Below are 23,939 nucleotides of genomic sequence, written 5' to 3' on the forward strand. Positions count from 1 at the left end.
AACTTTAGGAAATATATGTTGGTGTTTACATTCAGGCAGCGTGTTGTAGATCATTGGAATAAATTGCTTGTAAAATTTGCAGTGAAATTGGATGGTCATTTTATGGTGATGGTGAAAATTTTTTTTTTTTGGGGGTAGGGTGCAGTAAAGCCTGCTAAACTTAGATACAATACACTACTTACATTTTAGTTAATAGTAAGAGCTGTGTAGAACTTGAGTATATGTAAAGTATATACTAACACAAACTAACAGTTTTGTCTTTATATTTTAGTATTGACAAGGTTCCAAAAGTAACATCTCCTGTTTTGGTTATCCATGGTACTGAAGATGAAGTAATTGATTTTTCTCATGGACTAGCAATCTATGAGAGTTGTCCTCGTGCTGTAGAACCCTTATGGGTAGAGGGTGCTGGTCATAATGATGTTGAACTTTATGGTCAGTATTTGGAGCGGCTAAAACAGTTTGTATCAATGGAACTTGTGAACTGATTCATCAGTTATCATTAAATGACTGGGGAAAAATCCCAACTTAAAAGTTCACCTGAAAAAGCAGGGAAGACTCATGGATATTTATGTAATACATAATGATAACAACAAAAACTGGCACTTTTGATCTTTTTCTTGGAGTGTATTTTATAAAACAGTAATTTTATTCATTTCCATATATATCATGTGTGAGTAATAGAAATTCCATCACTATTGGTCCAGACTTTTTGTACCCATAATTGCTTGGTGCTTGCCCATTACAGCCTATTAGACAGGTTAAAGACTTTTATAATGTTTTTGTTGGCTGTTCCATCATGAGTCTATACCCTGTATAAAATTTATAATATTTATTATGCATTATCAACATAATAAACTTCATATGAAATAGTCTAAACTTTATCAAAAAAAAGCACTGTTAAATTCAGCTGCATAATTTGATAATTACATCATGAAGTAATTCATATAAAAATTTGGCACTGAACAAGCCTACTGGATATAATTTTAAAATGTTAAGAGAGCATGATTAAACTAGTTAATCCTAATTCTCATGAATATATTGCACTGAGTAATTGCTACAAAATTATTAACAAGTATTATAATTAAAAATCATTGCCACTGAAACTTCATGAACTACTATCAAAGTCTAAAATGAAATTTGAAGATTAAAAATCTTCACGCTATGTGAATGTTGAAATGAAACAATTAGACTATTAAAATGATGCTGTGGCACAACTTTCTTCTGATGGATAATGGAATTTGCTGAATTTCTTTTGTAGAGTTGAGAGGGGGTAGTGGAGAAATGTTGGTTGAGGAAAAGAGGAAGAAATTTATCTAAAATTGACCCAGAGATTCCCTCAAATCATTCAACTTATCCCACATTAATAATAATTAATGTTGGATAAATTTACAAATAAAATAATGATAGACACCTATCAAAATTTAAACAAATCTTAAACTCTAAAACCATTGGTTCCCAAAGATACCCTGGAAGTATGATTAGGGATGAAGAGAGGACAAAAACAGCTATTTGGATTTTAAGAAATCTTCTTGACCTTTAAGTTTGAGGGTGAAGTTAAAAGGATGTAGAAATAAATGAAAGTAATTGAGGATTAAAAAAATGAGCTTTAATAAAAGAAAACTGTTGCAACAATCATAATATTGGAGGCTTGGGAGGATAATATTTTGTTCTAGTGAGTATTAATTATTGCTTAATTACTTAAAGACCAATTATTTATTCAGGTAAGGTCTACTGCAATTCTTGAACATATAAAAGTATTGATTTCTGGTTTTATTTTACTTAAATATGAACTTTGAAATTAAAAATAAAGACAAAATACATATTACAGGGTAATCAAACTTGTATAAAGATTGTTTTTCAAAGTATATCTCATTTAAAAAAAAAAAAATTCATAAGTTCAGGTATATTTTACATGAAAATAATTTATTACTTTTCACCTAGTAAGGAGTTTTTTATATTTTTCATATAAGGCTATATTATTTTTGTTTTTTATATACTGTATTAATTTTTATTTTTAACATTTTTTTTTTCCCTTGAATTAATGTCAAAATTCAACTTTAGTGCAATCTAAAATAATAATCTTAAATTTACTAAAGCATTACAGTTAGGTTGCTGATTCAGGAATGTGTGGGGTCTAATTCCTTCATCACTTTGTTTTTCTAACAACAATGTCTTTATTCTTTCATTGGCATACTTATAATATGAGGAGTAGTACAAAAGTAATGCTTCCTATTTTTTTTTCCTCAGAAAATTTAATTCCTACAGCTATGCCTTTTACATCAATTAATCTTCTATCATTAACAAACACATGTTAAAAGTCCTTATTCTTGCTCTAGAGGGCATCATGAACACTGCTTTGAGTGTCGTCATCTGCAAAATGGGTTCCACTGAGTGCATTCTTCAGCAGGCCGAAGAGGTGATGGTCTGAAGGTGCAAGATCCGGACTGTGAGGGGTGAGAAAGAACAGTGCACCCTAGTTTTGCATTTGCCTCCATTGTACGCAGACTGGTATGGGGTTATGCAGTGTCATGAAGAAGAATTGAGGTTTTTGCTTTCAACTTTTTCATTTCCACATATCAATCTGAGTTGATCGTGATGTCATGCTCCAAGAAGTCCACAAGAAATACCCCCAACAGAAGGCTGTCTTTTGAACTTCTAGTGCAGTGAATTTTGATGGTGCCACTCCATTGACTGTCTCTTCGTTTCAGGATCATAATGGTGGACCCAGGTTTTGTCACCTGTGAGTGTGCATGAAGGAAAAACCTCTCCTTTGCTTTCGTAGCCCTGGAGAAGTTCTGCACAGATGACTTTCCGTCTTTCTTTGTTCTCATGTGTCAGCATTTTTGGGACCCATTGGGCATAAACATTGTTGTAGCCTAGTTCCTTTGTGATGTTATCATAGCAGGTTTCCCTATACCTGCATTCCAAAATTCTCATGTTGTGATGCAGTGGCCCTCTTTGATCAGCATGTCAATCCAGCTCTTGTCTGTTATCATGGATATTACTGACTGGCCACTTCAGGGCTTGTCAACAATGTCGCTTTCCTCACTCTTAAAGTGTCTTACCCAACATCTAATTGTACTCGCATCTACATTATCATCACTATAAACATTTTTGCGAAGTGTATGATTTCGATAGGTGTCACTTCTTCCTTTGTAAGAAAATTAAATCGCCAATCTTTACTTGATACATAACTGTAACATCCACCATTTTGAACTATCTGTTGCCTCGTTTACAAGACCAATTACAGCGCCACTCAGCATGGTGAAACTAGACCTCTAGTGACATGTGAACTGATCTCTGACCTTACATTTGAAAGCAAATGTTGGGTGGAGTTTCTTTTATTTTGGTTATTTGATTTTTTTTTAGGAGCATTAGTAACTAAGGCCATATTGCTCTGGGGATATGTGGTGGTCATTCCCTGACCTTTCTGCATCCTCTGTATTTGGTGATCACAGGCTCTAACTACAGTCTAATCAAGAAGCATGTGCTACACACTGCTGCTCCTGGCTATGGAAGTGCCCAGTTTCTTTTGTACTGGGCCTCTTATGTGAGGCACCCACATAAGTATGTATTGTTGTGAATGGTGAATTTAAAATACAGCTGGTCAAACCAAACTAGTGTTTGTTTATTTCTGCACGTGCCATTCATTCTTGTGAAAAATGTTTACTCTGGAATGAATATTTTGTGCACAGGTGGACTTCAGAATAATTCAGTGTTGTAGTGTGTTTTTTTTTTTTTTTTTTTGTTAGTGATATTTGTTGTAAGGGTGATTTTTAGTGTATTTGAGTGATCCAAATGCTCAGTGGGCTACTGTTCTACAAATATTCATTTATCTTACAATTTATTACATTCTTGCTTTGCTTTTATTATTATTATTTATTTTTACCCTGTTATATGTAAAAAAAAAAAAAAAAAAGTATCAATCTATAAACAGATTATAGATTTTAATCTGTAATAATTGGAAAATTTGTTAGCTTGCAGTGAATAGCTGCAGCACCAGCAATTCTTTCAAAGTATCAACAAGATATATCAAATTATGAACGTTACTTTTAATGCTTATGCTTACTTTCACCTGTTTCTCATTTTTTGTAATTTCATCCTTCAAGTTGAGGGTGAGAAGGCTTTTTGGAATTTTTGGTTAGAATATAGCATTTTTTTTTTTTTTTTTTTTTTTTTTTTTTTTGTCCTTTTATCTTTCTTATTTGTTGCAGGGCTTGTCTAAAAATGGCAATTCTGCCAAATTGCTTTGTATTTTAACAGCCTGAGATATTCTTATGAGTGTTTTTATAATGATCCTCATCGAGTGTGAAGATGGTTTTGTGCCCTCTAAACTAAACTGACATTATTTGTAGTTTGACTTCTGCTTTAGGTTTTTTTTAGGCATTAGCACTTTTGAAGAAATGTCTAGTTTAATTGGGTTTCTTCATTTTAATGATGTAGTTAATAGCTGGCTACTTTAATCATGCTCTATTAATACCATGGAAGTCACTTCTAGTAGGCTTCTTTTTCCTTTTTTTTTTTGGTACTTGGTTATGATAATATTGCTTCCATGTTGTGGAAATGAGAAGTTACTGATTCTAGCAGTGTTTAAATTTATTTTTGATAAAGCATATGCTATTTTGTAAATGAAAATACTAAGACATTAGGTAAAAAAAAAAAAAGAAAAAAAAGTGGTTTATCATTATTAATATAAATTTTCTTTTTCTTTGTAAACCAGTCAAATCAATGTCTTCTTCGGAGACAAGTCAAATCAATGTCTTATAAAGTGCTAAGCATGAAATTTTGTTTGACTATGTTCAGTCTGATTATTTTATTATTATTTTTTTTGTTAATTGTTTTTCTTTCATGTAAACTGTGAAGCATGAGTTCAGTTTTGTATACTTTTTCCCCTTTATTAAGCATAGGAAAAAGTGTTAATTTGAATTTCAAGTTTTGATTCTGGTGACTTGTTTAGAGAGGGAACTGCTTCTATTTTACTGCCTTATGTAAAAAAAAAAAAAAAAAACAAAGGGAAAAAAAAAGAAAAAGGAAAAATCTTACAATTGTAGTACTGTATTTTTTTATCTTAAAATCAACACAAGTCATGAATGTTTTAAATTGAATATTTGATTAGTAAAATAGTATTTTCAAATTTTTTTTTATAAGTATTAATAAAAAATTAAAATTAATGCACCATTCTTGTAATGCTATTGATGAACAGAAGAAAGGTGTTTTTTTTTTTTTTTTTTGTCTTTCAAGTGGCTAAATGTACAATTTCAGTAGCTGAAATCAATTCATTTCATAATCTTAAAATGAAGAGGTACTTTATTGACTGTTACTGCTAAAAATAAACCAAACATTCTTGTTTTAATATTTTCATACAACATTGTTAAACTGAATTGTTGTAACTTTATTTTTACTGTTATGCTATGAAATTCCAAAATAACTATGGAATTTTGAGCTGGCCATCATATTGCCATGCATAATGATTAATTTCATATGTACAGACTAACATAGCCTGACAATCTGTACATTTTAATGAAAATCTGTTGCATTTTTTGCATGTGCATTCTTTTTTGAAAAAGGAAAAAAAGTTGAGCTACACAAATCAGCTTAGATTTTCTTTTTATAATTGTTAAATTTCAAGATAAACATTTTCCTCTGTTTGAGCTTTCTTTTTTGTTCTGAGTAAAAACCTGTCATTTTGTAATATGGACAATGAACCACTTGCATTTTTTTCAGCCAGATGATATTAAACTGCAGTCATTATTGTAATAAGTGGAATTTTAAATCTGTTGGCTGCAAAAACATAAGCAGACTAAATAGTTATATATATCTCTAATTTGCTGTATTAAACAACATGAATTGGTGCATTTTCCTACAAATTCTTTACCACCTTATCTATTAAGGTGCTAAAGAATTGTAAGCGATTTTGAGATATCATTTTTGAACTTAAACCTATTCAATTTTTACAATAAACTTAATCCTTATAATGCATCATATATTTATACAGGATAATTCAAAAGCTAGGAAATGTTTATTTATTGTATGTGACACATAAGATATAAAACAATTTATGAAAATCAGAAATGTGGGTCAGAATTCATCAAAAGATGGCTCATTGGCTGGCTGCACTGCATTTTGGTTTATACTGCAGGATGACCACACAAGCTCAGAGGCGTTCACAAGATAGAGGTAGAAGCATATTACTGGCTTTGATAGTCACATTTGCTTGAAGTGTGGTTACTAAAGTGCACATTCTTCTCTACCACTGTGTTTGACTACTTGAGCATTCAGCAACTTTTTTTATGAAAGTTACTGATTAGATTTTATACATTTGTTTTGTTGAATTTTTGTCCACATTTCATTATTGCTTTTATAATGGTATATGGACAAATTCAACACAAGTGCCCTTGAATGTCTGACATTTGGAAAATTTTGACATGTTCTTATAAAACAACTTTTTGTACCCTAACAAAAAAAAAGTAGAAAGCCAGCTTTATTGACTCAAATGTATATACACACAGACTGTCATTGACTATTTCAGATTCCTATGAAGTCACTACGGCACCTCTTATGCCAATGTAGACTCTTGCATTGATCTTACCAAAAAGAGAAACAACTTTTCTCATATTGGTGCTGCCTGCTTGTTCACTGAACTAGATAAGTCAACTGTTTGCTTCTCGATGAGTGGTTTATTCATCTGGTCTTGAAAGATTTAGAGGGTGGTAAATTATAAACTTAAGTTTGGTTTTGCCTGTTGAATTATGTTAACAGCAAAAACAAGTATCTGGCACAGCAAGAAAACACTTGCATTCTCTTATTAAGATGTGAGATGCAGTATTCCAGTTACAAATGATCAGACCAGTTTTATATACAGGGTGTCTCAAATATTGGTACAAACACTTAGGGGAGGTAGGTAACATCTAAAGGAATGTGAATCGCATAGGAACCCATAACTGGAAACGTCACAGGAAAGTAGTAGTAGCAGAGGCACAAGAAGCAGAAATGACAAGACAGTAATTAGTGGCAAACATTTATTTGACATAATATTAACAATGGAGTACGAGATGGATGCATTTCATGAGGTTACAACAGATGCTCCAAGGTTCCACCATGAGACACGGTGCATGTGTGACACCGACGCAGCATGGATTGGTGGACACAATCGAACACACCTGGAGTTTCTTTCACAGTAGCAGCAGCGCAGAAGAGTCCCACCACGAGATCCATCTCCACAGGCGATTCATACAAGATAGATTTGAGTGTCCCCACAGAAAGAAATCAAGGCTCGATAAATCAGGTGAGCATGGGGGCCAGGCAACGGGTCCACCACGGCCAATCCATCGACGCCCAAAACACCTGTTCAAAATGGTCACGAACACGCCTTCCATAATGGGCATGCACCCCCGTCATGTTGAAACCAAATGTTGCATCTCGCATTTGCTTGAACATAGTCAAGTAATCCTGGTAGAACTTGTTCAAGAAAAATCTGATATTTAGCGGAGTTCATGCGGGATGGTAACAGGTATGGGCCGACTAAGCAGACATCGACCATACCTGCCCACACATTTATTGCGAAGCGACGTTGTGCTGCATGGGGTGCACACCATTTAGGTTGTCGTGAGCCCACACATGAGCATTGTGCTGATTGAATAAGCCTCATCCGTTAACAAAACATAGGCTGGAAAATTCAAATCTTGAACACTTTCTTGGAGAAACCACTGCGAAAAATCCACACGTGCAGGATGATCTTGGGGGAGCAGTAACTGAACCCTTTGGAGATGAAAGGGTGTAAGGAATCATCGTGCCAAACACTCTGTACACTGCAACGAGACACTTCTAAGGCAGAGGCAACAGCACGTGTGCGGGTAGTAGGATTATTCTGGATGGCATTCAACACACTTTCTTCCATGGCGGGAGTTTGCGTCGAATGTGGTCTGCCTGCACTACTCCTGTTACCTCTAAATGACCCATAATCGCACAAATTTTGATGCACATGCGCAAACAAACGGTGGTCCGGTACATGTCTGTCTGGGAAGCATTCTCCATAATTTCGTTGAGCAGCTCGTCCATTGCCCTCTGCTAATCCATACGCTAGGTACATGTCTGCTTGAATGAGTAAACCAGAATTTTCCCTCTCGCGAACTGAGGAACAGCGCCGTGTATCGACTTACATTGACGTTTCCGGTTATGAGTTCCTATGCGATTCGCATTCCTTTAGATGTTACCTACCTCCCCTTTGTTTGTACCAATATTTTTGAGACACCCTGTATATAAATAAGAAAACTCCATTTTCTGTATTAAACAATAAATGAAAGTTATCAAGATTTTCTAAGCTTCTCTGATCATTTGTATGATAGTATCAGGAAGATTACTTCCAACAAGATGATACATGACCTTTGCAATCTTCTGATTTTAATTTACTACATTATTTCCTATGAGATTATTTCAAGTAACATGCCTTTCAAGACTAACTACATTTACTTCAACTTGGTGGACATTACCAGACCAATTAATTATTTTTAGTGAGATTTTCCGATATCTTGTTGAGTGTATATAAACATTGAGAAATTTTCAGTGCCTACTGTGATGGATGGCCTTGTGGAAGTATTAAATCGTTTCTCACTTCATAGAATTTTCTGCATCTTCCTCTTATGTGCCATATCTAATAAATGAATGCTGGATTTTCTGAATGTTGGGTCAGCTTGTATCTAGGCTTGACCTCTTTTAGCCCAAGAACCTTGGGTTGTTTGGGTCTGGACCATGGTGGGGGGTACCTTGGACCATGAAAAGTAAACTAGCTTCTGCCATAGCTAAATATGGTTTTTTAGTTACGTATTTTTCTCTACTTATCTTTATTTTATATTTCAGAAAATAAATATTCTAAGGGATTTGGAAGTGTTTGTTTTTATTGCCTAGTAGGTAATTAACACTAGTCCAGTAATTTATAAAAACAAATTTCACGTTCATCACTAAATTGATCCTGTTTTAATGAAGAATTGATGTGGTATTGTTTCAACACTACTTTGCTGTCACTAGAGGTGACAATAGTCTTATCCAAGACAATTGAGGAGCAGAAATAGAAAATGTTGAAAGTGCCAAAAACTAATATTTTTTTTTCAGGAAATGAAGAATATTATTATTCTTGCTTCTTTTGGCATTTTCATCATTTTCCATGATATTCCTATTTTCTAAAGCAAAGATTAAGAAAAAAATTCTTTGTTTGAAGAAAATCATTAAGATTCTTATGTCCATATGAATAAATTTTTAACCTAATCCTGACTGTGGATAGGCAGATTTGGGGTGGGGGGGGGTAAAATTGGAGGCAAGAATAACCCAGATAATGATTTTATTTTTATTAAAAAACTAAATGAAGTTTAATAGCAGATTTTTAGTCACTGTCCTTATCATAACAGTCAATTCTTTGTTTATGCTCTCCCAAACAAAGAGCTTGATAAGTTTTTGTACTCTGTATTGCCCAAAAAGTAGTATAGCTCCAAAAGGTGTTTCGTTTTTTCCTTCACTGATTTCATGCTCATTTTTTATACGCAGAAGCATCAGGATCGAGGGTAGCTGTTTTGGTTTTCTTAAACATGGTGAAGATATCTGTCAAAAGTCATTGCAGGAAGTTTTGATCTCGACTCGGTCTGGTTGATGATGTGTCACTCTGATTTGTGATGCTTTATTTATGCTTAGTTTAGTGATTTTAAAGTTATCGGCCATTCTCACAAAATAGAAGAAATCCTCTGGGACCTAGTTTAACTACCTCAAAAATTTTTTTTTTTTTTGGTCTTTCACTTTTGATGACCTTTTCCAGCTCATCAGGGATCATGGCTTTCACTAGCTTCTATTTTACAATAAGCCTTGAAGCCCCTGTCACAGGACACAAACTATGCCCTGAAACAAGATATTTTGTCAATAATATCAATTGTTTGGCCACTAAGTAAATCATAGTGAAGAGTAGCATTGTTTTTATTTTAGGCTGCACAGTTGTTGGCCCAATATAACATGTCTAGTGTTAGTTATTTTTGAAGACATTACCATGTGCTTTCACTTCCTCCCTGTCAACATACACATGTAGCTGTTATTATTTGTTGAGTCATGTTTGCAGAGGTTGTATCAAGACAAGTGGTGCCAGTTCTGGAAAGTACTTGCTGCATGTCCATGGCACAAATAGCAGTTAAGCAACTGACAATCAATTATGGTCTGAGCCTTTTTTGCTTTTTGTTGGTATATCTGCAGTTCATTATTAGCTTGCTGTTTGATACCAAGAACTGAAGCAGCTTTTATTGCAGCATTGAGTTTATCACAACGGTTACAAGTGTCTGAACTAGGTCTTCCAAATGTAAGATCAGGATAGTACCTCTTCAGAACACTTCCATAATACTGTATTTACATGTAATTTGACTCTGTGACTCAGCAGTAGTTCCCATCTTTTCTTTTTTTCTCCTAAACACTAGGTGCCGAGCACTCAAAGTCAAAAATTGTTACACTGTGCTTACCATTAGACACAGTGTAACAAAATGTCATTTGCCTTTGGCTGTCAGTCATTGTAGGTTCCATGACATGCCACCTACCTATTTTTTCAAGTTCAAGCTGATTCATATTATCTTCCTCGTTCTTTGTCAGTTAAGTTATAGAACTAAAGAAAGTCTCTGGAGAGAGTCTTGCAGGCAACGTCTTCTGATGGTAGTGAGGGATTTGTTTTTCTGAAGAAGTTGTGTGGAATTTGCCATTTTAGTTTGCCTGTCTTTTCTTTGTTGTGTCTTGTTTATCCTTGCAGATTCAGGAGACAGTAGGTATGGAAGCAAGGTTAGATATGATGACAAAGAAATATAAATACAAGGTTCCACACCACACATATGAGGAAAACAACTTGAACACCTAAAACAAATCTTGGTCTAATTGTGGTATGTAAGACCACTTCAAAAACAGTAAAAAAAAATATGTGAAGAGACAACATTAAGCAAAACTCACAATGACTAAGGGCAGGTGCTGGCATTTTAATTGGTTCCCATGTCACTCTTGCAGTAGTGCATTCTTTCAGCAGAATTTCTCATTAACTGTTATTCTCTAACTTTACTAGGCCGTCAAGCAAAACCTGTATAACTGACTTATGGGAAAAGATGAAAAATGAATTTTTGGGCACGTTCATTATTTTCCATTTCTACTCAAGTATACAGCTCATTAATTAAATACAGTGCCACCTTGTATTATGCTGATTTGTATAATGCTCTACAAAAATACAAGGGCATTTGAAAAGTACCTGGTCTGAGTGTGAATATTTATTTCAGGAGTCCAGTAAAGTGTTGCATTTCAATATAGACCCCTTCGGAGTCAATACACTGGCCCCACTAATGCTGCGAAGAAAGTTTCTCGAGCCTTCACAAATTTGCCCACTACAGCAATGATATCATTGTTGGTGGGAACATGGATCTCAGCCAGATATTTTCAAATTAGAAAATAATGCAAGTCTGATGGTGCTAGAGTTGGAGAATATTGGGGGGGGGGGTCCAAGATTTCAAGGCCCTCAGTGCTAAGCAATTTTTCTTGAGCACTATATGAAGTGATTTTGTTTTTTTTTTTTATTTCTAACACTTTTTTTTTTTTATTATTTCTAACACTTTTTTTTTTTTTATTTCTAACACTTTTTTATTTTTTATTTATTTCTAACACTTTTTTTTTTTTATGAAAACCCCAAACACGAAGGTATCAAACCTATAGTACTTAGTGTACTGTGCATGGGTCGAAGGAGAAGTATGGGGGAGGGGGATGCCGGAAACTTGGCTCTAGAGACTAAACATGGGTTTCACCACTTCAAGCCTCCAATAAGCAAAGTGGTTTTTTTATCCTCAGTTCATCATAAGTGGTTCTGTACTAAACAAATTTTTAGTAAAAACCCAAGGAAGAAAATTTGCCTTTCTTTTCTTAGTATAATTATTAATTTTTTTTTTCAACTTCTGCAGCCACTTGGTCATTAGGTGGCACTGCTCCTGCTTCCTCATGATGGGACTGGAAATCTGAAAAGAAAAGTAATTTCAGCAAAAGGGAGCAACAATGGATTCTATGGATCAAACTGAAGATCATTGGCAGCATGACAATCCTAATCAGTTTACTGCCAAGAGACGAAAGATGACTCACAACTATCCCTCCACTCAGAGATCAACTTGTCAGTAAACTTTCCCTTTGTCATACAAAGTGTGTAAAAACATATAGCTGGTTCAAAAATGGATCAACACTTGAAATCAGGTGACCTGCTTGTAAAAATGACAAATTGCCGACATTCAAAGCACAGCTTTTGGTGGGATTCCTATCAAAGTGGTTAACATGTCACTTTAAAGACATCAAAAAGGGTCACTGTGGGATGGGACCTCCTAAACAACTCTGAAAATGAAATTGTATATGAATTACAAAACAAAATGGTGTACATGCCAAAAGAATCCTTATTAAAAAGGATAGAAAACTGACACCAACCCACCCTATAATACTTACTTTTAACTCTCCAACATCAGTGAAAGCAGAATACCTGAACTGTTGGGTAAAGCCATGCATCCCCAATTCAATGTGTCAAAAGTATGGCCATTCCAAAACAATATGCAGAGACATAACTGTTTATGCCACCTGTGGCTAAAAAGAACATTCTAATAATGAATTGTGTATTTATAATCTCCTCACTCAGAAACTGCAAAGGAGACTATCCTTTTTCCAGGAATGCATGATATGCAAAAGAGAAACAAATTCAGAAATATAAAACTGAAAAGGTCACATACTAAGAAGCTAAAAAGCAGTTACTGGTAACCCCCCCCCCCATGATTATTACTACCTACATGGTGCAAGGAAGCCTGAGGCTTATGCTGCACCAGTTAAAAAAAAAAAAAAAAAAAATTCCCAAATTACCTTGAGAGAGAAGTAGAAGGGAATTACCAAGAAAGAGAAGAATGATATCCAGTTCAGGACTCTGGGTGTACCAAACCCATACTCGCCAGATGTGAGCTCCTAGGGTACAAAAAAAAAAAAAAAATCCTCCTCTCCAGTGGGGAGTTGAACAGTCTCTCGCTTGACAGGCGGGAATACTAACCACTAATGAGAACATATGCTGGAGCAATTGCAGTTCAGAAAACAAGTCACTGGAACACAAACTGACATCTCAGTAACAGACTGGGTGCACACATTCCTCTCAAAAGGAACCAAAAGTTGACCAGGCAAATAACATACACATCATTATCTCACAAGATGCTGAAGATCCAACACCATCAAAAAGCAATGAAAATACCACCAAACCTGTAGAAAAAACACTGACATTATGGAAATCGACGAAAATGAGCAAGAGGATGATTCAATCCTGGATTTATATACATTTGATGATTGGATGACAGAATATACTGGTGACCAATTATTCCTAGGAAATAAAGTTGAAACACATCAGTTCAAACAGGCAGCACATTGTAGATCGTATGAATCAGTGACTGAGAGCAAACAACGTGTACGTTCTGTCGATGGAATTGTCGTGGACTTAGAAGTAATCTTAATGACATCGAAGAGCTAGTTTCTGGATAATTTCATTCTCAAATTTTAAAAGAATAATTTTAAAGAACTCTGTCAGACAGCAGACAAAAATTTGTAGGTTTCTATAAGCCTGGCTGGGATGACATTAAAAAGCTGGGGCAGGGGGTCTGCCTTGCATAGTAGCGCCTCCATAGCCAGCTGGGAAGGAGCAGCAGTGCATAGCACACGCTTCTTGCTTAGATCGGGGTTAGAGCCCGTCACCACCAAATAGGAGGATGTGGAAAGGTCAGGGAATGACCACTGCATATCCCGGAGCAATATGGCCTTAGTTGCTAATGCTCCTAAATAACATAACATAACAAGCCGTGCATAGCTGTTGATTTTTAAGCTAGGGTTAATGGAAAGGTCTCATGTTACCTAGGCCTCAAATTTTTTTTTTTTTTTTTTTTATGTCCTTGTTGCACCACATGTAATACTTTAGGTTGGCTGAAGTTCAAGCAGTCATTAACTGTCTCTAATGGGTGTTTAAAAAAAAAAAAAAAATCCATCAGTGTGTGTATTTTGCTCCCCAGTTATTTATTTTTTGGTAAGAAAGGCAAGAAGTGGGTTGCTTAACAAAATTGTGTGTGATTCTTACATAATCAGAACAAATTTTTATTAATGTATTGTCCAAGAAAAAATTAACTTTCCAAGAACTTAGAGTAAAGAAAGGAAATCAAAACTATGGAAAATTAACACAGGAGCAGGCCCTTGTGTACAAACTGTGAGCTGTAAAGAATTTATGGCTATATTTTTCTAGTTAAAGAACCATTTTCACATTTTGGTGTAATATGCTGCTAGATCTCAGGATTTTTTAGGGGAGGAAGGGGGAACTAAAATAGTGCAGTTTCTAGACCAGATTGTCTGGTGTGGTAGTTGTTGATTTGTAATACTGGCTGACAGTATAGTATACTGTGCTACATGCATCTGTGTGAGGGGTATTGAGTGGTGATTGTCAGAATTTGATCGTTGTTAGCCAGTAAAAAAAAAAACACTGACATTTCTAGATCATTTAACTCACCCTAGGATGCCAACAGAGCACAAATAAAGGCTTCTCCAGAATATATGGTGAGAGGATGGCTTGTCCATGATGTTATAAAAAATACAATTAACAGTATGGGTTGTGTAATCCTTACATTGAAAAGTTTGTCAGGTGTGGAGTAGTTCTGGCTCCTGAGAGCGATAGTTGTGTAATTGAGTAGTGTTCTAGAGGGCTTCATGTAAATGGAAGTGTGGAAAATCAGACCGCTTCCATTACAATGCACATGAAGGAACAAGGGGAACATTTCTTCTGATTGTGAGGAGAAATATGCTGTAAGATTGAAATGTGTCCAAATACTTGTGGATTCAGATCAATAAAAATTAGGTATGCAATTATGATCAGCCATAATGACCTCTGCAAGGAGAGAAAAAAAGTGGCCTATACTGAGACCCCCTACCCACTTTTGCAGGATCACTATAGGGAGAGCAAACCTTGAGTTGTAAATAAACCTGACTTGCCATAATGTTGAAGTAGATGTTCTTTTTAGTCTGGCTCCTGTGTTTTTTATACATAGGAGAGCCAGAGAAATGGCTAAGTTGCTAGTGGTATCTTTGGCATATCGGAAGAAATAGTGTAAATTTTGCATTGAAACTTGCTATTGTGACCCCCTATTGGTAGCACTTGAGTCAATCAAGTCTTGGATTTTTGAGGGCATTGAAAGGTAGTAGAAAGGAAAGAGGCTAACCATATTTGGTGAGAGCATGTTTTGGGTGCTCTTGACAATGAATTAGGTAAGGAAAGCCTGTTTTCTGAGCTTTTACACTCCTGGAGATTAAGGTGGTGGGGTGGTCAAAATTTAGATCAGGGTGCATATTTTGTATTTGTCATATGGTGCAAGGAAGTTGTAGTTTTGCCACTGCATTCTTTTTTGCTATGAATTAATCTTATTACCACTCTGTATCCGTTGCAACAGATGCTAAAATGAAGCTTCCAGACCTGTACACAGCATAGGGTGTGGCCTGACCATTGCCTTATACATGTATAATGGGATAATTTGGTCTTTGTCTCTCCTGGAAAAATGAATGACTGATATTGTTACTCCTTAACAGAACTCTATAAGCTGTCCTGGGAGCTTGGCAATACTGCCCAGAGGACTTCATTTTGAATTGTGCAATTTTTTTTTATGTGAACCCCAAACACAAGAGGTATTAGAACCTATAGTACTTAGTACCGTGTTTAGGTTGGAGGTTGAGAAGACGAAAGAAGATATTTGTTGACATTGGACTTGAACTTCTGTAGATGGTAATTTTCAGGAAATACGTATGAAGGAAGGTTGTTCCAGAAAACGGCAGTTGAATAAATAAATAAATAAATGAGGAAGATGAAAAGTTGGTTCTGTGGGTTTGAAGTTGGACAGTAAATGGATGTTGGCTGGTGGCGGCACGTGTTCGGATTGTTTTGAAAGAGAGAGAGCGGGAATTATAGAAGCCAATTCAGAAGAACAGTGCCCATGGAAGTATCTGTAGAAGAGGCATGCAGCAGAAACAGTACGTCTATGAGAAAGCGAGTGGAGAGACTGTTAGAGATGAATCATTAATTAACCTAACTGCCCTCTTTTGAATGGAATCAAGAAGCATGAGAGAGGTTTTGGGGGCACCACCCCAGATGTGGGAACAATATTCCATGGCAGGGCGGATTTGCGATTTATGCAGAGTGAGCAGCTGTTTGGAAGAAAAGTAACGCCGAGAGCAAAAGAGAAAACTAAGTTTTTTAGATGCACTTGGCACAAGCACAATATTTGTAATGTGCTTGTGCCAAGAGAGACTAGAAGTCAGGGTAATCCCCAAAAGAGATATCATTTTGCCTAGAAATCGGAGTGTCACTAAAGATAAGCATAGGAGCAGAAGAATCCTTTTTGCGAGATATAAGACAAGACTGAGTTTCAGAAGGATTGGAATCAACTAAGTTGTCTTTGCCCCACTGGAGCATTACCTGAAGATCGGCATTTGAGGATTTGGTAGCAGTTTCGAGAAGTTGAAGCTGATTGAGCAGGACAAGGTTTCTCAAAATGGAAAGTGGAATGCAATGTGCTATCATCGGCAAAACTATGGATAGGATTTCCAGTCAATGGAAGAAGGTCATTAATATACAAGAGGAAAAGAGTGGGGGAAAGAACTGAACCTTGGGGGGACACCGGCATTAGTGGAGAAGTTAGAAGACAGAGAGCCATCTACCATCACCCTCAGTGAGCGATCAGAGAGAAAACTGGATAACCAATTACTAAAAACAGTTGGTAAACCATAAGATGGAACTTGTTTAGAAGACCTTTATGCCAAACATGATCAAAAGCCTTTGAGATGGACAGTAAATGGATTTACTTGTATTTATTAGTCAATAAATGGGTAACATAAGGCAGAATATCACCAGCGGATTGACACTGACGGAATCCATACTGGCGATCGTTGATCAGATGGAAGGTTTCTGGGTAGTTTAAGAGTTGGTGGTTAATTGATTTCTCCATTACTTTAGAAAGAGTAGAAGTAATTGCAATGGGACGATAATTGAATGGGAGGGATTTGTCTCCCTTTTTAGGAACTGGCTGGATATAAGCAAATTTCCAAGCAGAAGGAAAAACACCTTTGGAATAAGAAAGTGAAAAAAGGCGGCAAAGAATAGGAGTAAGTTCAGGAGAACAGGTTTTGAGAACAAGTGGAGAATTACCATCAGGACCACCTGGAGCTTTCTTAGCATCAAGATTCTTCAAAATCCTTCTGATATCCTTTTGTCGGAAGACCACAGGAGGCATTGAATGGTGGGAGGTGTTTTACCAAGATCATTAATACATGAGCTGGAAGAAAAATAGGATGCTGGCAGGTCAGCTTTATCCTTGGCTGAAGTGACAACAGAACCATCTGGTTTGGACAGAGGTGGGAGCAGAGATGGGCAAAAGTTCCGGCCAATAGCTTTGGCAAGAGACCAGAATGCTCGGCTACCATTAGGGCAAGAAGCAAGTTTTCTACTCTTAGCCTGTTCAAACTCTAGTTTGGACTGATTAATAACTGCTTTACAATTGTTGCAAACTTTGGTGTAGGCAGCAAATGAAACTGAAGAATTAGAAACAAGCCAATTACGATGTGCAACATTCTTCTCTTGAACAGCCTTAGCACATTTATTGGAAAACAAAGGTTTAGATAAAGGATGAGATTTTAAAGTGGAGTGTGGGATAAAGGATTCCATTCCTGCAAGAATAATTTGACTGACACGATCTGAGCAAATGTTGACATCAGAAGTTTTGAAACACTAATCCGACCAAGGAAAAGAAGAAAAGAAGTCTCACAGGTCATCAATTACAATTCTTGTCATCATTTCTTGCAGGTCATCATTTCAGTTACCCTATGAAAAGAATTGAAAAAGTTCCTAAGCCCATTGTAATCACCTGCAAAATCCCTTCCCTTTACCTGTTATGGTAGATTTATCTAAATAAATCACATCAGTACACTATGATCACTGCCACCTGATGGCTCCTTTACTGGAAACTTTTTGATAGTGAAGAGTTGCTGCTGATAATGAAATCACTAATATTCCTTTCTCTTTTTGTTTCCCTAATATGTGTTAGGTTTGACAGAAAACAGTCTGCTTCTGAGTGAGTGGTATCAGGATATTTCATCCCAAGTTATAATCAGCATCCCTATAGTTAAAGTCCCTGTGATAAGACATTGATTCATTTATCCACTTTGTATTGTTCATTATATTTGTTGTTTTCATTTTCAAAGCTTGGATTTGTCTGGCTAATTTATGTTTATAATCTGGAGGTTGCCACAATTTTATCCTTTGCAGTTGCTATAAAATATTTCATTCCCCAGGAAAATGCAAATCAATATAGTTGACAATATTTATATATGTATACTCATTTTCTAGTATGAACCAGAGCTATAATGCTTAATATGTTCTATGTTGATATCATTATTATTATATTAGCCATATGGTGCAAGGAAGCCTGAGGCTTTTGATGAACCAGCTAAAAAAAAATCTCTAAGTTATCCTGAGAGAGAGAGAGAGAGAGACATAGAAGGGAATCACCAAGAAAGAGAAAAATGATGATATCCAGCTGGTGATGGGCATAATGGAAGGTCATTAATTATTTTGATTATAGCAAATTATTTGATTACTCCCATATCATTTGAATGATATCAGTATTATTAGTTGAAAATGATGCAAGAAAGCAAGTGTATACAGCATCAGCCAAAAAAAAAATCCCATTTCACCTATCCATCCACTTTCACAACAGCAGACGGAATCTTGTTCCAGCAATCAATCACCCATTCGCTGAAGGAAAGCTTCCACACATCTATTCTGCAACATCTTGAGTTTGAATTTATGCCCCCTTGTGTGTGTAGTCTGAGGAAGAGTCCTATGAGTATTGTTACTCAAGCCATTCAAAGCCTTAAACAACTAACTCACCTCAGAGGTGCCTGGTATGCAGACGTTGCAATTTATACGATTGAAGTCCTTTGGTAAGAGCATTCCTTTGTTCCCTCACCCTTCTCTGTACCTGTTCAGCAGTTCTACATCCATACTTTTATGCAATATTCAAAATGTGGCATGACCCTTGCCTTATATGGGATAATTACTTTATCCCTGATAGTAAAATTCCTGTATATCATTGACATAACCCATTGGCTGGGCTGGCACCTTGTTTACACTGCTCAGAGAAATTCATATCTGACTGCACAATTAAACCTTGGCTTTCATTTTTCACTACCTTGAGTGTAGTACCATGAAGTTGGTACATTATTCTGGAGTTACTACTACCCATATACAGTACCTTGCATTTGTCAATGTTAAACTTCAGTTACCATTTCTCTGCCCTTTTTCTAGATCTTGTAGCATACTATCATTAACCACCCTGCCAACATTTCTATCATCTCAAAACTTCAACATTAAGCCTAATATGCACCAATCAATGTCATTAATAAACACAGAAATAAATACAGGGCTCAGCACTGAACCCTGTGGTCCTCCACTAATAACAGTCCACAAAGAGCAGTGTCCATTGATAACTAATCTGTTCTCCCATCCAACCATCCCTTTATCCAAGCAGTAACATTCTCTCAATGCCACTGTTCCAATTTGTACAGCAGTCTCTTATGTTCAACTGTATCAAAAGCTTTTCTGAAATACAAGTATATGATATCAAAATTATTTTTTGCATCCCGTCACTTTGTCACTGCATCATATACAATCAAGGTGGTCAGATAAGATCTCCTCTTAACAAACATGCTGTAACTGCACTATGTCTAGATGATTCTGCATTACGTCTAACCACTAACTCCGTTATTTTCCCTGGAACAAGCTAGCAGGTCTGTAATTATTCGTTACTTTTTGTGAATTGGGGATACATTTGCACATCTCCAGCCCACAGAGACCTTACCTGAATCCAAAGATGCTCATAATTATGGCTAAGAGTTTTCTTACCTCCTTTATATAAATGGATTTATCCAGTTTTTTTATTTTTTTTTATTTTACATTTAACTTAAACAGTTTTTCTTCCACTTTCCTCTCAGTTATTACAAAATCATTCAGCACCCAGTTAGTGTGCTAGACATTTGGCATTCACCTCCCTGAAGAATTCTTCAGGAATTCCTCGTGTGTTAATATATGGAAAATACATATTCAATTTGTCTGCAACCTGAACTGGATCATCAACAGTCATCAAGTGGCCCAAGGTGATTCAACCCCTTGCTTCTACTAAACTTATATTTAGGCCACCCGAATAATTAAATTCATCTGCTGTGCTGTGTCTTATGTCTGTTTTTCTGGGTGAAAAACCTTGCTATCTATGTCTGAGACCGACTAACTCAGCCATGGAGTGAAAAAAGTCCATTAAAGTTCCTTGCGTCATCGACAGGATTTGAATCAGGACCTTTTCCACCCAGTGTGGGAAGGACTGTGATACTGCCACTGTGTTACCTGTGCAGACACCTACTGTTAATATACAGGGTTCAGTCACGTTATTATGACCACCTACCTAGTATCCAGAATATGTGCCTTTTGCAGCATACACCACAGCCAGCTGCCATGGGGAGGGACTCAATAAGTTTGCAGAAGGTTGCTATGGGTATCTGTGACTGCAGTGCACCCTGGAGTTCCTGTATGTTCCTTGGTGGAGGATCCATCTGTGTGATGTGGTGATCGAGGTGGTCCCATAGATTTTTCAATTTGATTAAGATCCGATGAATTTGCTGGCCAAGGGAGTAGCTCGAAGTCTTTGTTGTTCTCCTCAAAACCACTCGTGGACAATTCTGGCAACATGGCATGGCACATTGACTTGCTGATAGATACTATCACCCACAGGGAACACGGTCAACATGTACCTGATCAATAGGTAACCATTTACATTCAGGGTGTCCTCCAGAGGTATCAGCAGACCCAAGCCATGCCATGAAAACATTTCCCAGGCCATAATGCCGCCCCTGCCTTTTGCCAACAGTTATGTACGAGTGTGTTCTCAGAGGTTTCATGCCTAATATGCCACCGTCCATCCACTCGGTGGAGCGGAAACCGTGACTCGGAGGCCACCCATTGCCACTCAGCCAGGGTCCAGTGTCAGTATTGCTGTGCAAACTGATGCTGTTTGCGATGACCAGCTGTCAGCATGGGGCTGTCACCAAGCATCTGTTCCGGAGAACCCAGTACGGAACAGGGCTCACTGCACTGTCATGTTGGATACTTTTCTGGCTTGCAGAGTCCACTTGAATTGAGCCTTCTTAACACAGGCCAGTTGGAAATGTTTTCACCTGTGGCTGCAACAGCCTAAAATGAGTTGACAGACGGTTCCATCTTGCTGCTAGAGCCATAAAGTGGCCTTTCTGGTTGACAGCCCTCAGCCAACCTTAGCCAGCTCTTGTAATAATGGTTCCTGTCTCCTGAAGCTTCTTCCATAGTGCCAAGATGACACGGATACATTAAGCCACCTCCACCTACAACTACCCAGCTTCAAGTCGTGCAATGGCTTGTCATTTCAAAGAATTATCTGAATGTTTATTACTTGCTATCCTGAGTACTGGAGATGTGGCTGTCCCACTGAGCAAGCCAAAAAAAAAAGCGAAGTAATATGGTCACAACTTGCGATTTATAGGCCTCAATAATTTGCATAATGTGCAGCTCGATGAGGTGGTAGATCTATTTCTATTGGATACTCGTAATTTGCCTTCCAGGATGGATGCCTATAATATCAAATAATCACCTTCAGCGACACTTCACAATAAAATATTCATGAAAAACATTTTCTGTTAAGTTTGTTGAGCAGTGTGTCCCATCCCTATAGAAGCAGTCATCTGTTGACAAGCAGATAGATCATGCCGTGAAAGACCCTACCGCACGCTAGCACAATCACTCTTTAGTCCAACTGATCGACAAGGCTCTCATCTGTACTCCCTCCTATCGTGTCTTTGCAGAGTGGCAGACGCTTTCACATTTAGTGCTAATTTGCACTTTTCTCATTCGAACATAATTATTTCCTTCCATTAGTACTATTCTACCCATCATTTCTGCATAATATATTTTCATTTCTCTGGTAATCAGAGGTCAGTCAGTTGATTCTCTCTTTGTATAATTGCATTTCTTTGTAATAACTCCTGCGTAACTGTATACAAGACATGATCAAAAAAAAAGTTTGAGGACATTTTGTATTTTGAAATTACACTTAATTTGCAGCGTTGTTGCAAAATGCGTGTTGATCCATCTAGTCAGTAACATGAATGTCCATTTATATTCAGTTGCTGTAAATCATGCATTTAGAGTGATTAACCTCAGAAGAACATGCAATGTACATGGAGTAACATGGCCTTAATCGCTGATGCTCCTAAAAACCCAATAGCAACAACAACAGCTCTGAGTTGACTCGTGTGTGTAACAGTTGTTAATTGTTGCCATCCTCCCCACACCGAGCGAAAAACGTGAATTCAAGTCCTGTCAATGTGAGGAAAATTTTTGAGCCTTTTTCACAATGTGGCTGGATTAGTTGGCGGCTTTTGAGGGCATGGCGGGGGTTTTTTTTTTTTTTTTTGGAAACTGGTTTTATTTTCAGGAAACAGAAAAAAGACCACAGAACACATGCAATTTACAGACTATACGGATCATGTGGCCTTAATCGCTAATACTCCTAAAACCTTACAACAACAGCATTGAGTTGCAGCCAAATTTGTGCATGAAATCCTCATTGTGAAAATGGCTAGTACTTTCTCACATGTCTGGATCTTTGTCAATGTGCCACTGTACTGTTTCTTCCATCATCGCTGGTGATAAATTGTGTAAGTATAGCTATTACAAGAAAAAAGTTTTCTAGTAACAGCTGTACTTAACAAAATTTATCACCAACTTAAAGACTCCTCCGTTGAAAGGATTGAGTCATCTATTCTTTTTGTTTTCTCCTACAGCGTCCAAAAAAGCAAGATAATCTTGATCAAATGTGAAGATCATGCTTATGTGTTTCTTTCTTTTATATAAACCGGAATTGTTTATTAAGAATTTATCAAATACTGTCAAACGATGAAGCAGGAATACTACAAAACAATCCTATGGGAATTGCGTGATGCTGTTCGGGAAAAACAACTGGGCATTAGCGCTTGCATCATGACAACACAGCTGAACGCTTGGTACATTCTATTCAAGAATTTTTTGTAGAGAACTTCACTATTGTTCCCCACCTGCCTACCAGGGTTAGCTCTGTTGGTTAGGCAGCTTCCTTGGTACCTGAGGAAGCTGCCTAACGTGTAGCCAAGCTGCGTAGTCCGAATTGTTTCTCTTTCCTGATGTCCTCGTTTACTACTACTATTGTACTTCTCCAGAAAAAAAATGGGGGATTGATTAAGGTTAACAACAAATGGAAAAACGAATGTAACAAAAGGAAAATTAAAAGATATTGGATGAAAAACAAATGCCTGCACTTTTGCCAAATCTATCTGCATCATTTGTCCAAGTGTTTTAATAATTTTTCCAATCCTGTATACACTGCCTCATTAATATCCAGACACCATATCTGCAAATTACCTTTATTTACAGGAATATTAACATGTGCTGACCCTTAGGCTTCATGACAGTCTCTAGTGTGTGTAGAACACTACCAATTTCTTATAAATGTTCTGATATTTTTTGCCATTCGCACTTTAAAGCGATAATCAGTTCAGCTCTCTCTCTCTTTTGGCCAGTCTCTCCGTATATGCCCTCGAAAATCCAATTTTTTACAGAGGATCTCATTAGGTCTGAGGTCAGAATTGTAGCCTGACCATTCCAATGCTTAGTATTAGTATTGCCAAAGAATGCAAGAAAACAAGCTTATACAGCAGCCTTCTCAAAAAAAAAAAAAAACCACCTTTCCTTATCTGTCCATCCACTGTAATAGTTTGTCTAGTTCTTGAATTTA

The 23,939-nt window shown here is 36.7% G+C and overlaps 1 protein-coding gene across 1 annotated transcript in view; it reads left to right on the plus strand.

The window, feature by feature from the left end:
* Nucleotides 1-730, plus strand: part of LOC150080665 (alpha/beta hydrolase domain-containing protein 17B) — a 63,221-nt gene extending 62,491 nt beyond the window's left edge. Inside the window, exon 2 of the mRNA XM_090381147.1 lies at nt 272-730. Within this exon, the coding sequence (XP_090237273.1) occupies nt 272-488 (217 nt within the window). The 3' untranslated portion in view covers nt 489-730. The remainder of the gene's footprint in view (nt 1-271) is intronic.
* Nucleotides 731-23,939: the final 23,209 nt, after the last annotated feature.

This window comes from Mastigoproctus giganteus, chromosome 9, assembly GCF_048544385.1.
Source record: "Mastigoproctus giganteus isolate SK-2022 chromosome 9, ASM4854438v1, whole genome shotgun sequence".
In the NCBI taxonomy this organism is placed as follows: Eukaryota; Metazoa; Arthropoda; class Arachnida; order Uropygi; family Thelyphonidae; genus Mastigoproctus; species Mastigoproctus giganteus.